This window comes from Eucalyptus grandis, chromosome 1, assembly GCF_016545825.1.
Source record: "Eucalyptus grandis isolate ANBG69807.140 chromosome 1, ASM1654582v1, whole genome shotgun sequence".
NCBI lineage: Eukaryota > Viridiplantae > Streptophyta > Magnoliopsida > Myrtales > Myrtaceae > Eucalyptus > Eucalyptus grandis.
Genome location: NC_052612.1, coordinates 21,084,929 through 21,102,660, shown reverse-complemented (window position 1 = coordinate 21,102,660; position 17,732 = coordinate 21,084,929). Strand labels below are relative to the sequence as shown.

The window sequence follows — 17,732 nt, the reverse complement described above, 5'->3', positions numbered from 1 at the left end:
ATTTGATTCTATCGACTAAAGAAGATCTCTCGGCTGAATATAACATCTCGGAATCCTTTATTCATCTTGAGATTGATTCAGGAATTTTGGATCCATTGATTGGCGAAGCATACTTGGAAGGTTCTATTTATGGAAACCTAGATCCTGATTGTATGGGCGAGCATGATCGGTGGGCTATCGTCATATTCCTTAAATAACTCGAAATCTTCCTAATTGATTATGTCCAACGGGTAGATTGGAAGAACTCCTTTGGTAAGTGCCAATAGTTATGATGGCATGGAGAAGTATATAAGGAAAACGTTCTAGTTATTCAAGTGAGTGCACGATAAAGAAATTCCAAAGTCTGAAACTCCTTGCTCTTTGTCAATTCAATTGTTGAGTGTGAACTTGTACTCAAAATAGAGTTTATACTTCTGTGAGACATTGAGGAAGTGTAGTAGTCTCTACACTGTGGAATCAAGGAAGAGCTATACTATAACAACTCTTTTGACTCTTAGTGAAATCCAGTCGGTGGGCTGTTAGTGCGGAAGAGTGGACGTATGCTTGGATTAAGCCGAACCACTATAAACATTATGTTCTTATTCTCTTCCCTAAGCTCTTTTACTTTGATCGTAACTCTATCTGATTATTAGAGTCTAATTTCCTTTTCATAGTCTATTGCTAAACAGAGTTGATTTAAAAGTAAAATTTTATACTTTATTCTGCAAAATTTGTTTTCGCACCTATTCACCCCCCTCTAGGTGCTCGTACTAGCTTTCACACACTCCGACCGTATTCTTGTACCATTTGTCCTTGATATTATGTTTTGGGTTGTCTTGTGATATATAAACACCCAACAAGTTGCAGATTTTTTTCTTTCATTTTGTTTTCTTTGTTTTTTAGGATTGCATATTAGATTCACTGCTTTCCCTAAACTACTTACTTGATTGTTTACTTACCGCTCTGTTTTTAAATTTCAATTGTATGCCTCATTTTCTCTTTTATAGAAATAGAATTGCATGAAACCAACCATCCATGTATGATCATTTAGTTAGTGTAATCAGCCTTAAAAAGTCAAACGAAAAGCATGGTGAAAAGCATGGTGAAAAGCATGGACACTTTTGGAGACACGACAAACTATTCGGTACCAAAATGACACTAATAAAAATATTAGCGTAACCCAAGTCCCCAAATCTAGAATCTCTAGTTGCGTAGAAATCAAGAGATAACTCACAATCCTCGATTAGGTTTTCTAGCCGACCCCCAAAAATGAAGCTAGTGGCAACTTACATCTTATTAAATTGTTCTAAACAACTTGATAATAAAATAAAGGGATAAGTACATTAGAAGTCCTAAAACTTATCATGAAAATGCAATTGAGTCCTAAAACTTTCAAAAAGTACAATTAAGTCCTAAAACTTATCACGAAAGTTCAATCAAGTCCTAAAACTTTCAAAAGGTTCAATAAAGTCCTAAAACTTGTCTCGAAAGTGCAACCGAGTCCTAAAACTTTCAAAAGTATACTCAATGAAACGACTCAGATTAAATCATTTTGATAAGTTTTAGGACTTAATTGCACTCTTTGAAAGTTTTAGGACTTAATTGCATTTTGTGACAAATTTTAGGATTTAATTGCATTTTTTGAAAATTTTAGGATTTAATTGCGTTTTCATGACAAATTTTAGGACTTCCAATGCACTTATCCCTAAAATAAACATGTCATGAGAGGTATGAGTCTCGATGAGACTCACCATAGTTTAGCATATCCACTATGGAAAGTTCTGGCAAAAGAAAAGAACAAGTGCCATAACTTTGGCCAAAGGGACACTTAAGTGCCACATTCGAAGAAAAACGGATCACTTGAGTGCCACTCCGGCCAGAGTCCGGCCAAAATGCCGACGTGGCATTTTTCCGACGAAGTGCGCCCAAAACGACATCGTTTTGCACGCTGACGTGGCCAAAATGGCGTCGCTTTGGGCTGACGTGGTAAAAAAATATAAAAATTAATTAAATTAAATTTAGTTAAAATATTTAAAATAATAATTTTAAAATTAAATTTAGTTGAAATATTAAAAAATTAATAATTTAAATTTTAAAAAATTAAAAGAAAAGGAAAGGGAGGCGAGGGCTAATCCCTCAACCGCCTCCCCCTTTCCTTTTTTAATTTTTAATTATTAATTTTTTAATATTTCAACTAAATTTAATTTTAAAATTATTATTTTAAAATATTTTAACTAAATTTAATTTAAAATTAAATTTAATTAAATTTTTTTTACCATGTCAGCCCAAAATGACGCCGTTTTGCCACGTTAGCGTGCAAAACGGCATCATTTTGGGCTCGGTTCGCCGGAGAAATGCCACGTCGACGTTTTGGCCGGATTTTGGCCGAATTGGCACTCAAGTGATTCCTTTTATTTCGATTTTGGCACTTAAGTGTACCTTTTGTAAGTTATGGCACTTAAGTGTTCCTTAGGACAAAGTTAAGGCACTCTAGGGATCCGCACGTCGAAAGTTCCTAATATATGAAACAATGCCATTCATGGGAAGCAAGTACTATTGGGAGGGCTACTATGGTAAAGATGCATCTAAATTCGATATCCACACCAAGCATCCTCTTTCAAGGTGTGTCACTCATGTGTGTGCAAATCACGATACCTTGCACTGTCACACGAGGTACGAGCTTAGGAGAGCTCATGATCATAAATGAGGGGACTCACAAGGGTAACGTCTTTTGGAATATGAACCATGAGGGAACTCTCATGGTCAAGTACCTCTAAACCTGACCTTTCCTTTTCATGGCATGCAAGGTTAGGTCATGACACTTTCAATGAATGCATTGATTTTGCAAAACACTTGAATAAGAAGTGTTGTATAAAGACAATGTGCTAGTATGCTCGATTAATAGCCCGTCAAAGAGTAGCTATTCAAAAGAAATGGCATACTAAAGAGGTCCAGATTGTATGTTATAAAAAGAAATGGCATACTATCATTCTCGTGTTCTTGAGTAGCTATGTTCTAAATTATATAATCAATACATTGACTTTACTTGCAACCTTTCTCGTGTTATATATAATCAATATGCTCAAAATTAGATTATTTCGTGTTTAATATATTTAACTAATGTTTTGATTCATTAGTGCGGCCGGCATTATGTATGATTTAGTGTTTAAAGATTCAAACTTGGCTTAACAAGTTACTTGGCCTTGTCTTGAGCTTTGGAAAGTAATGAGTTAAAGTTCTGGTAGACAATGACCGAATCGGAATATATGATTATCTTGCGAGTAGCTTTTAACTACTAAAGTTCCACCATTGTAATGTGGTAGGATGAAGAGGAACAACTGAGAGTACTGGCCCCAAAGAAATTGGTTCGATTGAAACTTGAATGCATGACCAATGACAGTAATTTGGCATAGTAGAGTCCAAGTACTAACCAAGTAGACGACCGTTCAACGGTTTGGTCCAAACCACATGCATATAATACTTTCGCCCTTCCATAGATTTTTCTTGGCATTTTTTTTATTAGTCTTCAACTGTAGCCAATGCTAAAGAAAATTTGGTTTCAAGTATGAAAATGTATGGCTTTGTCTACTCTGCTTTATAGACTCATGCTTAAAGGAATCAAGTTTGAGATTATACTATTAAAGTGATTGCAAAATGCCAATGCATGAACTTCTCGAGATCCAAGAGCTGATTGTACACTAATGAACATTTTTATTTTGTGCTCAAAATTCTTCAGAATGAGAAATTACTGTCTTCTAGGAACCTTTTTACTGAAAATCTTGCCTGCTATTGACAAATTATTTGCTGATTCCATGACATTTGCTTTTTCCATGAAAGAAGTCTCACATTCACAAAATTGTAGCTTGAAGTGGACATCTAAATAGTAATCTTGTTGACAAACATAACTTTATGCTTAACTTCACATCTAGAACCACCTATAAGACAGTTTATGCTTAACTTTATGCATGATGTCAAAGTTTGCAAAGGACTACTGCACCACATTAGAAGATGTCCCTTTATATCAAGAATCCTATCAAGATTATCAGCATGGAGCACATTATAAAAACCTTTAGCGAAGAACTTTGGAACTTCTTTCCATAACATCTCATGACATATCTTAGTCTAGTCCATATCTCCGTCCTGTGATGTTTGGGAACGTTCTCTGAATTTTATGAAATGCAGCTTGAATCTACACAAGAAGGACGGGATTCACTAATTATCAATAAATGGAGATAACTAAATCGAAGCATTACAATTTACATCATGAAATATAAGGTACAAATGCACAAACATCATATGCACCAATTGCAGTTGGACTGCAATGAACAGATACTTCATGAGCTAGCCGATGAAAAAGAAAACAATAGGCTTGGCAGATATAGCAATTAGCAACACTTTCCTTGTTTGTGTTTAGGAACATAATTGACGTCATTAAAAATATGCTGAAAGGTGAAGTGCTTAAAATACATAATAGAAAGATGAATTTATTACTTGGTTATTTTGCAATATCCCATTAGCAAAATCAGAAATACAGGATAGTTTGCTAGGGGTTAATTCAACTTTACAAAGTCAACATCACATGAGAACTAAGCTTATCAAATTAAAATAGTTAGAAACCTATGTGACAACATTCAAAGGATAGTGGCACGTTGATAAACTGATAAAAATGGAGATTTTCCTCATGCATACTTGCATACTGATTTTCAGGTGTGATTCCACAGCTCATATAGTATAAGCACATGGGTTATATTTTCATTGTTATGGTATGACCGGTAGTGCATACCTCCCTCTGCAAAGGCTTATTGAGTTCAGGAGTGATAACATTTGAATGCAATGGCATCAGACACCTCTGCATCAGAGGGACATACAAAAAAAAAAAATCAGCAGCTACGTATTTGATTAACAGAGAGTTTGAACCGCATGAGCATACAAAAGCAGACTCAACTCAAATACAACATCAAAATCATTCAGGTATGTGCTGTCGAGACTAGATAAACTATTTTGGATCCTCACAAACATCAAAACTCCCTCAAGTAACATAGAGAATCTCAAGTGAAGACAAGTCACTGATTTCACTTGGAATTGCTCTTTCAGATTACAGCATGATAGGAGACTTATAGTGCACGGATTTTTCAACCTTCCTATAGCACTAGGAAGCTTTTCAATCCCAAAACCACTAACATCCAAAAGTAGCAAATTTTGTAAATCTCAAGTTGAGCTGGGGATGTCTCTGAGTGACTCACAAGAGCTGACACTCGGTTTCTCCAGCCTCGTCAAAGAACCGATAGATGTAGGAATCTCAGTAATATCAGAAAAATCTAATATAAGTTCTTCTAATTTGATAGATCCTCCTCCTTTCAGTTCTTACTCACATACTCATCTGCTCTTGGTCCAGTCCATTGCCCCATTCTTCTTCCACGATCCCAAATCTCCTGCAAATCCTAAGATTGCCACACTCTCCCCAATTTCAACTTGGCGATCCAGACGAACGCTGAGATGCACGTTCTCCTGTCCCAGCTTTGATCTAATCTTCTCCACTTTCTTCTTCTCTTCTCTGCAATAAACACATTATGTTATAGCTTTTACCAATAGCCTCCTTCCTTGTCTAAACAACTTAAACAACAATTTTCACTTGAAACATCGATTCATTTCGTCATTTAACACCACATTCAAAGAGAAACCGTCAAGCCTAAGCAATATCAGCTCATCACACTCCTTAACACAAGAGAGTTTCAAGGGTCTTGAGGAAAGCTTGAGATGCATTCAAGTAGATGGCATACCTGAAGATGGAGTTCTTGCAATCGAGGGCTTCGACAAATATTTTAAGCCCGAAGGAAGCTCTGGCAGTGACCAGAGGTTGTAACAGCCCCTTAGGTCAAGGTGTTGAAGAGAAGAAAGATTTCGAATGCTTTCTGGCAGGTCAGATATTGGTGTCCAAGTGAGATTGAGATACTCGAGCGAAGGCAAGTCACCAATTTCACTTGGAATTGCCCCATTCAAACTGAGGAAGCATGATTCGAGACTTAGAGTCCGCAGATTTTTCAACCTTCCAATAGCACTGGGAAGCTTTTTGATCCCAGAATAACTCAAGTTTAGATGTTGCAAATTCTGTAAATCCCCAATTGAGCTAGGGATTTCTCTCAGTGACACACAAATGCAGGTACTTAGTTTCTCTAGCTTCCTCAGAGAAGCAATAGACAGAGGAATATCTCTAATACCAGATCTATCTAATAAAAGTTCTTCCAAATCTTTTAAGTTGCCCACCTCCTCTGGTAGCTCCTTGAGACTTCCACAGCCACTCAAATCCAAGGAAACAAGGCTTGTGAGTTCGCCAATAGAAGGGTGGAGATGCTCCAGTCCGCCACAATTGAGCAAGATGAGAATCTTCAATTGTGTGAAAGCCGAGAGATTAGGAGTACGTCTTAATTTAAGACACCATCCAAGGTTGAGAACTTTTAGCCGTTTTGACGCCTAATACAAAAGGAGAATAAGTTGTCAAAGAATGAGTTGATTGGCTAAACAAGAATAGAACCCTAAAATCGCAAAGAGGATGTCTTCTTTGCCTAATCTTACCATTAATGACTTCCATCCTCGCCAATCCTTTGTGATGTGGCTGTATGAGAAATCCAGCACTGATAATTTCGGTAGATGCAAATTGGTCGTTGAAAAAGACAAATCGCTTCCCTTGACCTTCCATTGGAGCCATCTTGCTTCAGAAAGGAGTTCGTCGTAGGAGTTTCCGCTCAATTCAGAAAGGAGTTCGTCGTAGGAGTTTCCGCTCAATTCAGAAAGGAGTTCGCCATTGGAGTTTCCGCTCATTTCAGAAAGGAGTTCGTAGTTGGAGTTTCCGCTTGAATCTGCCCGCAAAATGTCGCGAAAATAGGATAGGCATCTCTGCAAAATTTTGCGGAACCAAGAGGGGGGCCTAGAGGGGGACCGGCAAGGGAACCAGGAGGGGCCTCTCTGCGAGTTTTTGAACTTTTTAGTTTTTGCTTTTCTTAAATCACGATTTGTAACCTTTCTATCCTTCCCGTGTACAAATAAAACACGGACATGTGAACTCACATTTAATTTCTTTTTTGACGAACTTTCAAAAATTAAACAAGATGAAAATAAAGAAAAAATGGTTATTGCTCTAAAACAACTAAGGCAAATGCAACTCAATGTTTTATCTTTTCCTTCTTCTTTTTTCAAATTGTGTAGCACATGCACTTTGACTTCTATTTAATACGACATACATGAAACCATTTTACGACATACAAATATTTACTCATAAATTTTCATGACTTTTGTATAATTTCTCAAAAGAATTTGTTAAAGAGCACCGGTGGACCACCTGTAAGTAGCTATGGAAACACCTGATTTTCATTTCATTAGTTAGAGATAATAATGCCAAAGAGAAAAAAAGGGTAAATTTTCAATATATTTCGATATACAGAAAAGATTACATGGAGAGCCTATTTATAAACTTCATTACAAGACTATTTCAGGAAATAAAAAAATCAAATCAAATATGCATAATCAAAATAGATATAGAAAATTAGAGAAAATTTCCTAAACATCTCTAGGAGATATCTACATATCTTTAACATCATTAACTATTGTTGTGAAGTGTTTAATCATTTCTTTGAAAATTGGAACGATTTTTTTTTTTCTGTTAGGTATGTTTAAAAAGTTACGTGGTGACATTAGACAATAGTGTATAAATCATATCATGAGGCAGCCCAAATGGACAATATATGATAATAAAATGACATGAGCAATGATAATTTAACTAAAAGATTGGCTACATGCTGAGCATCATTATACTCAAAGGTATGGATAAAGTAACAACAGATACCTATGTAGCACGGACACTCTCCAGAAGCCTTCGTGTCGTGTCCGACACCCCGACACGTGTCCGACACGCTCCAACACGTCCCCACACGGTCCGACACGCGGTCAACGAGTGTCGAAAAATCCAACACGTGGTCAACTCTTTCCGACATGCTTTGACACGTGAGTCTAGAATTCCGACATGCGAGTCTAGAATTCCGACATGCGATTCTGACACGCACGGGGTCAATTTTAAAAATTTCTAATACTTGAGGGGCCAAAATATAAATATACACAAAAGAAGTAATAAAATTGTTATAAATATACACGCACGGGGTCAATTTTTTTTTTCAGTTTTGTTTTTTTAGAATTTTTTTATTTTTTTTAAAAGTCTTTTACTATGAAAGAAGTAATAAAAAATGCTATATATGATAAATAAATAAATTTAAAAATATCATTTCAGTATTTTTCTTTAAACAATATTTTTTCCTCTAAGTTTTGTGTATTATTGTAACAAATTAAAATAATGAATGATATTATTTAATTTTTTTGTGTAAATTAATTCTAGGCTATTTTTATTATTATTTATTTATGTATTTATATATAAAAATATATTTAATATATAACGTGTCGGAACGTGTCGAAATTCTCTATTTTTAATGAATGACGTGTCGGCGTGTCGTGTCGTGTTGTGTCGCGTGTCCGTGTTCTGCTACATAGACGGATACAAGCGTTTGTCATAAGAAAATCCACTCTTTATCATACACCTAACCTAATTCATGAAATGACCAAGGTCAACGTGATAAAACCTTAAAAAACAGTAAGATTTTCCTAAAAGTACTTTTAAGGGCATTTTTGCTATCTTATCTATTAAAAGGAAATAAGAATTAAAAGAGATAGACATAACTAGTAGATTAAAGGGACGGGTATCTTCAAAATCAAAATGGAGAAGAAAATATCAAACATTGGATTCCTAAATCACAGGAGTACCACCAATACATTTGGCCATACTAATAAGCAAGAACATGTGATAAATGTGAAATTGTTTCCAATCTTGTCGTTTTGAATTAATTATTAGTTATTATAATTGGCACATGATTTTTTTTTTTTTCAAGAAACCTCATTTATCTGATCTATGATGTTTATTTTTCATCTTCATTCATTATTGTAGTCCTTTATATTATCAATATTTTCAGCTAGATATGACAATTACATGCTTTTAGTAAATGAGATTTATACTTATAATTTGTAGTTAAAGGATCTTAAATTGATTGTCAATCAAATCTTTACGGATGTAATTTATATCAATGAAATCGAATCAAATGGTATAACTTTTTCATCCTTTAGATACTTATAATCCATTTAGCTATCACATTAAATCTAAGATGGACATAAATGGATGTTTACTCCTAGAAAGTAAGAGCATATGTCAATCCTAGATGAAATATTAGAATAGATTAGATTAAACATATTAAAATAAGAGGGAGAGAAAAAGAAAGGAGTGCCATATGTTACCAATTCAAAGCTTCTTAGTACTCTTGGGACTCCCTTGTAGTCGTGGTCCCATGGTCCACTACGTTGCTCAAGCAGTTGTCCTTGGCAAAAAATGCTCCTTCCAAGATCTCTCAATTGGTCATGCATCTCAAACCGACCACCATCTCCAATTTTAATAAAGCACCTCAACTTCAACTCTTCAATTCCTAGACTTGGATAAAACCCACAGTCCTCCCACATGTACATGGCAAATTCGCTCCTTTGACCAATAAGGGAACAAGCAATATCAAGAAAAATTTGCTTATGTCCATCTTCTAATGCATCATAACTTATCTGCAATATCTTTTGAACATCTCTATGCGGTTGGTCTTTTAATTGCTTCCACACATCTTGCCATACTTTTCGATTTGTTTTTCTATACAAGTATGAACCTACAACCTGAAGTGCCAAGGGAAGCCCACCCATGGTGGATATGATATCACGAGATATGCCATCAAAGTCCCCCGGAGAATGGTCCATACGAAATGCATGTCTATTAAACAAAAGCAAAGCTTGCACCTTATCCAATTCATTCAATTCATACTTGTAGTCTACCTCAAATTCAGATTGATCAAGAATAGCTTTGTTTCTAGTGGTAACAATGATCAAACTTCCTGCCATAAACCAATTACATTTCCTAGCCAATGCGTCTAGTTGAGTCTTATCATCTATATCATCCAAAAGAATGAGAACCTTTTCTTGTCCGAATCTAGATTTGATTATATTAATTCCTTCATCAATTCTAGAAACTTCCCTTTTTTCATTAAGTATATCCGATATAAGTTGACTCTGTAGACACGTAATACCGTGGCGCCTGGTAGTTTCTCGAATATCTAAAAGGAAGCTGACATGCTCAAATTTATTCGAGAGTTGATTGTAGATGCACTTGGCAAGAGTTGTCTTGCCTATCCCGCCCATGCCATAAATTCCAATCATTCGAGCATTGATGGAAGGATTGTCGATCCAATTCATAATTTTCTTCATACGACCATCAAGTCCAACTAGTTGCTCAGGCACATCCAGCTGAAAATCTTTCTGTAACTTGTTTATAACAGTTTCAACCACGCATTCTATTAATTTTCCCTCATGCCTGTCAAACAACAAAAACAATGAGAGGTTATGAATCTAGACATAGTCTATGCAAAATATTCGATTCTTATCAACTAAGCTATAGGAGGTCCATTTTATCTTGGTGGGGATCAAGTTTGGAAGACCGAGCATTGGAGTACTTTGTCGGTCTATTCTTTAGTGATTGACGCTATTAGCTAGGGGTATTATCATTTCTTTGTTTTTCGCTTTGTACCGGAGGAAAATGTAAAACTCTAGGGCACTATGGGATGTTTCAATTTTAGTTGTCGTTGGTTTAGTTTTCAGTGATATCTTGGGGAGTACCGGTGTTTGTTGTCTTCGAGGCATTATGGTTGTTTATTGGGACATTTTGGGGATCTTTTCCGAGCTTGCAATGAAAGTAATTTATCTGCATTTCATCGATTCTACATGAAGAAGAGAACTTACTAATTTAAAAAAGAAAAGTTTAGTGAAGTACCCGTCAACAAATTTCTCAGATTCCCATCCATTTAAGTTACTAACTTCCTTAAGTGCTCGTTGCCCTTCCTGGATATCCTTCTCCTCAAAATGTGCCCGATTCAAATGGAAGGCATTTCCAAAATTTCCTTTTAGATGTCGCACATCCGACGGGGTAACTTTGTAAAAAATGGGCAAAACTATATGTGACATGCTCTTCTTCCGATCCATGATATGAATGAGCTCACGAAGGCACCATTTACTCGAAGCATAATTTTCGGATATGATGGGGATCGAAATCTTAGATCGTGCGATGGCATCAAGAATCTTTGTACCAAATTCCTCACCAACCGGTATGCTGTTATCATCCTTGAACACGCAAATCGGTATAGTCCCGGCCTTGCTCAAACTGTGGTAGAGGTGATCAGTGAATGCCTTGCGGGTATCCAAGCCTCTAAAGCTCAAAAACACGTCATATTGACCGCTACCTGCACCTGTTGCTTTCAGAGAGATGAATGAAGAAGTGGATGCTTCCTCAGTGCTCTCTTCCTTGGCTCTATGGCTCTTTCCCTGACTCTGCCCTCTGTCCATGATGATCTAAGGGGAAAAGTTGAAAAGAAAGATGCTTTTCCTGCTACTCAAAAGGATTGATGAACAATGAAAGACACTTTTAGGATGCTTTTCTGCAAATGCTTGCTGGCTTGGTCCACTCCGAATAATGCGTACGTTAATTTCTCCCCAGGCAATGCTGAAGAAGGTTCTTGTTCTTGAGAAAGAGATAGGTTATGAAGACGCTGCCTTCAGTTAAGTAAGCTAACCTCGTTTCATTGCGGAAGATTAGGTGGTCCTAAAGAGGCCCCTGAAAAGCCTGCATCATTTACTTGTTCAGAAACACATATTTGATACACTTGTAGATATTAAAACACATATTTAAACATATTGAAGTGTAATTAATCGACTAACAACTACATAACTTCACACATGTCTGATATTTAAAGACGGATTCTTTCAATTCACACCTAACATATTGAATGTCACGCCCCGATCCTCGGGCACGCACACATCATTCTCACTTGGTCGATTTTATAATGCGATATCCCGGGACAAAGTATCGCCGACCCTTTCATTTATTAAGCACATGCGAAGAAAGATTAAAATCCCTGACAATAAAACAATGGGATAGAAAAGGAGGGCCATATTTTTTCATATTGAAATTTATAACCAAACTTATATACAAAACACAAACCAATTCATAACTATTCACTTCAAAAGGAATTCTCAGAGGAAGATAGACTCTCAGTCCATCCAGGCCATACTTAAGGCCCCTCTCGGGATTATCTTCTTCTTCCAAAAATCCTTCTCTTTAAGTTTCACCTCCGAGTTCTCCTTCTTAGACTCTTCCTCAGCTCCTCAGCGGGGTCCTGAAATGTTTTTCCCCAAACTGGGATGAGACTACGTCTCAGCGAGTTCTACCCCACTAAGCCTAATTAGTAAACCATTATACTATAGACTGCCTATACACGCACAGGGCAGAAGACGAACCTTGGCCTCAGATCCCACCTGCAAGTCAGTACAATTCACAATAGGCACCCAAGCAATCATATCACCGATTGAAGCATTGATCAAATCGACCTAGTCGATTACAAGCCAATAAGACCACTCACGGTCATTTCCATTCAGTCAATCAATTCACAACATCAAATCAAAGCAATGATCAATCGATCTAGTCAATTACATGTCAGTCAGACCATTTCTAGGTCAATTCGATTATTCCATCTCAATCCCCAATTACGAATCACATCTTGAGTATAGGTGGAAGACACAGTCCCACTCGACAACATTCAATATTTAATGGCTTTACGGTCCCACTCAACAACATTCGATATTTAATGGCTTTACGGTCCCACTCGACCACTTTTTACGGTCGCACTCGACCACTTTCGATACTCAATGGCTTTACTGGGTCCCACTCGACCACTTTCGATATTCACCCGCTTTCATTCCACTCGACCACTTTCGATACTCAATGGCTTTACGGTCCCATTCGACCACTTTCAAAATTCAATAGCTTTACTGGTCTCACTCGACCACTTTCGATTTCGATAATCAATACTCAACGATTTCTCAATGAAATAATTAACCACAACATTTAGGAATATATCCTAAATTCCACATTCAATTCAATTTGGCACAATTCAAAGCTCAACTAAATAAACAGATTGCGCCACGACAATCAGCGCGAGATTTCGGTCGTCGGCCATCTCAATCTTAATTTCCGAAAAATAATTAATTATTAATTAATTTCGAAAATTAATTATTAAACATTAAAAATTCTGTTTAGCTCAAAATAAGGCCCAATTAAATAAATGAACTTCACCATGGTCATCAGCATAAATTTCTGGTCACGGGCCATCCCAGTTAAATAATTAATTAATTAATTTCGAAAATTAAATAATTAATATTAAAAATTCAATTTAACTCAAAATAAAGCCCGATTAAATAAATGGACTTCACCACAAGGTCATCAAGATAATATTCCGGTCACTGGCCATTCCAGTTGAATTTTCGGAAAATAAATAATTTATTTATTTAATTCCGAAAATAATATTTAAATGCCAATAATCCCACTTAGGCCCGAATCGCCAAATTGAAGCCCGATTAGGGGTCGGAAAATTCCCGAGATGCTTCCAATAATTAGTAGACCACGTCTACTTGTTAATTGCGCAATCAATTTATTTAAAACGCATCACAATTGACTAATAATTTCTAATTTATTATAATCTAACAACCTAAACATAATTAATTAAAACTAAACCAACCTTAAGCATAATTAGCCAACTAATCCGGGATTAGTGAGATTACTCACCAAATCGCGCGCAAATCGGATCAATCCGACGGCGGCGACGCGAGGAACAACAAACTCCAAAGCACGGCTCGGGTTCAGGGCCCGGAAACGGCCCAAAACGGGCCTAAAGCCGCTGGAAACCCATTTCGTGGGTTGCGGATTTGGGCTGGCCGGAGTTAATCCGGCGGCTAGGGCAGCGAGGGGAGGCCGGCGGAGGGCGAGGGGGACGCTGGGGAGGTCCGGCGGGGCTGGGCGGTGGCCGGAGGTGGCCGGACGGGGGCTGGACAGAGGCGAACAGCGGCTGGGTCGCACGGGGAGCACACCTGGGCGCGAGGGACGGCCGGCTAAACGCGTGGCGTGCGCGGGCGGTGCGGACGGCGGCCCGGCGGTGAGCGGTGGACGCGCGGGCGCGGGACGAGCGGCGGTGGCTTCGTCGAGCTGTTGCCGTCTTCTCTTCTTCCGCTTCTGGTCTTGCTCGCTCGAACGCATGAAGGGGAGAAGGAGAGAGAGAGTCCAGAGAGAGAGATGAGAGAAAGATCAGGTTTGACTGGTCAAAAAAGTATAATAAAAGAGAAGTAGAGTGGAAGACAGCAGGGGTAATCGGTGGGGAGTGGATTCGCACGAGGGGGAGGGGAGAGGAGAGAGAAGAGGGAGAAAAAAGAGAGAAAAGAAAGAGAGAAAAGAAAAAGGGAAAGAAAATAACACTTTAATAAGAAAACACAATTTTCTTATTACTTCTATTATTTTTCTTTTCTCATTCCCTTTTATTTTCTTTCGGTCTTCGATTTTTCCTCCGATAATTTCTTTCTTGAAATTTCGGACCCGTCAATAAATTAACGAACGATGAGACAAGATCCTAAAAATAAGAATTATGACGCGCTTAAAATTCGATTTCCGAAATCGAGTTCAATTTCGTGGTTAAAAATTGATCAGACGTGATTTTAGTCCAATCCAACAAATTGAGTAGCTTTTAGGGATTTTACTGCAGATACATCCCTTAACGGCTTCACTCAATAGGTTAGTTAACTCGTGAGTGATCAGCTGAGAGAAAAAAAGGACCGTAAACACGTCGACGAAATGTCTATTTCACTTCATCGAAACGGGGTCGAATTTCAGGATGTCACATGAAATTGTTAGGAAAGTCCATGGAAATATCTTCCTCTAAATATAAGCTCACAAGGTGCCTAATCGTTATCATAATTTTTACTCTTATTATTTTAGCCTAATATATGAACCACCCTAACTATCTCCACCACCTCATTTTCACAACCCTTTTCTGTCTAATCCCATTTTCATTGGCCAAACTAATGTGGTGTCATGTAATTGTTGCCCATTAAACCTCATCCTCCAGATTCGTGCACTTTCCTAATTGGAAATTTCCATCAATCACGTTTTTTAATATGGTAGGTTTCAAGTTTTAGGCATTGATTATATGCAAAATTAACTAAAAAGCTTAAATATTAATCGAGGAAAATTTTTCAATTTCTCAACTGTTTAAATTATGAAGGAAGTCAATGAAAAAGATTATAAATGAAAGGGAAATACTTTCTTCTGGGCCCACAATTTATTTCTTTCTAAAAGTGCATAGAAATGAGAAGAAATGCAAAAATTGCACTTTCTTCCAAAATTGGCCTTTCTTCCTTTTTAAGGATGATTAGAATGAAGGATAACTAAGTCTACCAATGAAATTAAGTTCCATTTATATCATTTCCACCCAACATTTCCACCCAACACGTATCCAAATATATAACGACGAATTTTAACTTTGTCTCTCTTCTTTCATGGTCTGCTTGTTTTTTTGTTCTTAATTTTTAGATTTTGAAATTCATGGCTTTAGTATGTTCGAAATTTGGGGCTTTCTACGTGATAAAATTTTATGGCTTTAAATAGGATTAATATTAATACAAAAGGCCGCGTCTCGCTTGTAATTAGAATATCATGGGAAGCAATTTTGCTCTTTGCTTTAGATTTAATGCAATGTGTTGCATATTCTTGCATGTATATAGGCTAGCATATTGCCTGGTGTCGTGTTGACATTTCTATATGGTGACTTTTAATAATCGCATTTGTCGTGTAATGGCGTTTGACTTGCTTTCTTAAAAGTGTTATGTTCATATTGAGGCCATTCAACACGTTTGCTAAACATGTCTTGTTCAGGTTTTGCCATATGCATGTTATATCCTAACTCAATATGACACAATTAATATGATACGACATGAATCATCAAATGTATCTTTAGTAATATTATCGCTCACAAAAACAGTGGGGGAAAGAATGTCCAAAGTCTGAGCTTTTGCAGGTTTTAAGGACCGCACGGCGAAACTTTTACTTGATTTTTTTTTTTTCCAAACAACAAAAAATTGCTACAAGTGAACAAGTCTCTCAACCTTTGTTCTCCATAAAAACTCAAGCTTCCCAGATAGGCTGATACGTTCTTCTCTCTTCCAACAGCTTGGAACAAGGTACTCTCCCTCTTGCTTATATGAACAACAAATGGTCAGTGTCCTTTCTCTCTTATATATTTCATGCTGGCCCCCAAATGCCAATAGCTTTATATAAGATGAATCTATGATATGATTTATGGAGCTATTCACTTCAAAGTTTCAAATTTAAATTATTGATTGATATATTGTCTGCAAAATAGAGCTATAATTTGTTAAATCACATGAAATGAGCAAAACTCATAAGTATTAAGTTACAAATGATATATCAAATACTTGTACACAATCCTTGAGTTCTTGTTCAGGTCAATTGTTTTATTACAATTTTGTTGGCATATCATTCAGCTCTTGAAAAGTCAGTAAACTAATAAAAAAAGAAGTATGTGAAATATTCAAAAAAATAAAAGATAAAAGATAATTTAGGAAAAAAAATAGAAAAGAAGGGAATGAAGTGTCCGGGCTTACTTTTAGAAGGAAGCAGCGATATTTAGAGGTAACTTCCAAAAGGCTTTTGAATTATCCATTTGCTGAATTAAAAGTAAAAAAGGGAACGCAAGATGCATGGCAATCTAAGGGTGAAAGTTGGAACAAAAGATGCTTTTATGTTGCATGAAAGGATCGATGAACTAATCTCTACGAACGAGTATGAACGTGAATCTATTACCATGCAAGAAAAAACCAACATGAAATCTTTAATTAATTGGTAATTGATTGACTAGGAGCAGTTGGATGTTTTTAGACCTCGCCTTATCTTCTTTTGGACCTCACACTATTCAAGTCAAACTTGTTGGCTTGATCCACTCACCGGTAACGTGTACGTTAATTTTTCAATTGGGCTATAAAGAACTAGAATTTGTGCACAAGCATATTACATCCAATTATAAATATAAGCATAAGTCCGGTTTTAATTTGGTTAGTGAAAATCAGAATGTGATAAATCATTTAAAAAGATTATAATTGAGTTGAAACGGAATTAGAAATGTGTGGAAGACATCAAGAAAGGACCGAGCTGTGGATGAGATTTTACATTTTAATTTTGTTTAAAGTTGTCATTCTTAATGAAGTTGGAAACGTGAGGTAGAGATTAAAAAAAAAAATGCTTGTGGTTATTTATCTTTTATCCATTCCAAGCCGGCACCACATGCTCCAATTCCATGCAAAATGAAATTATTTTTAAGTGGTATGTTATCACTAAGCCTTTCATTTCAAATTTTCAAATCTACTAGGATTTTTGCCGGAGGGCCCATAATGAGAATATCACCACAAAGAGGTGTAAGAAATAAGTGATATAAAGCTAGGTGAATCTCCTAATTTGCATGTATGGCTCGATTTATTTGATCGTTTTCGTGTGTGTCAGAAGATCAACTAGATTTTTTTTTCCTACTATGGCAGGTACTTTCTACGATTAATGGTCCAACAATTTGAGGAAAACAGAATCACTCCTTTGGAATGTTCTATAGGGAGGTAAAATTCTCCTTAAGAGAAGACTTACTCTTAGGATGATTGGTTTCAAGATGATTAGGTTCTAAGCTAAGAATTAGGAATTTATACAATAATAATCGGTTCTCCATTTTTGTATCCGAGAACCAAACTAG

General features: G+C 36.7%; 2 protein-coding genes across 2 annotated transcripts; both read right to left on the bottom strand.

Moving 5' to 3' along the window:
* Positions 1-4,867: 4,867 nt before the first annotated feature.
* On the bottom strand, positions 4,868-6,933 carry LOC104432424 (disease resistance protein RPV1-like). The gene is made up of 3 exons (XM_010044897.3): positions 6,553-6,933; positions 5,760-6,450; positions 4,868-5,533 (listed from the first exon to the last, which is right to left on the bottom strand). The coding sequence occupies exons 1-3, from the start codon at positions 6,796-6,798 to the stop codon at positions 5,421-5,423; spliced, it is 1,050 nt and encodes a 349-aa protein (XP_010043199.2). The 5' UTR covers positions 6,799-6,933; the 3' UTR covers positions 4,868-5,420.
* Positions 6,934-9,223: 2,290 nt separating this feature from the next.
* LOC104432469 (disease resistance protein RUN1-like) lies at positions 9,224-11,442 on the bottom strand. The gene is made up of 3 exons (XM_039317726.1): positions 10,874-11,442; positions 9,331-10,417; positions 9,224-9,229 (listed from the first exon to the last, which is right to left on the bottom strand). Exons 1-3 carry the CDS (start codon positions 11,440-11,442, stop codon positions 9,224-9,226), a joined length of 1,662 nt encoding a protein of 553 aa, XP_039173660.1.
* Between the last annotated feature and the right edge of the window lie 6,290 nt (positions 11,443-17,732).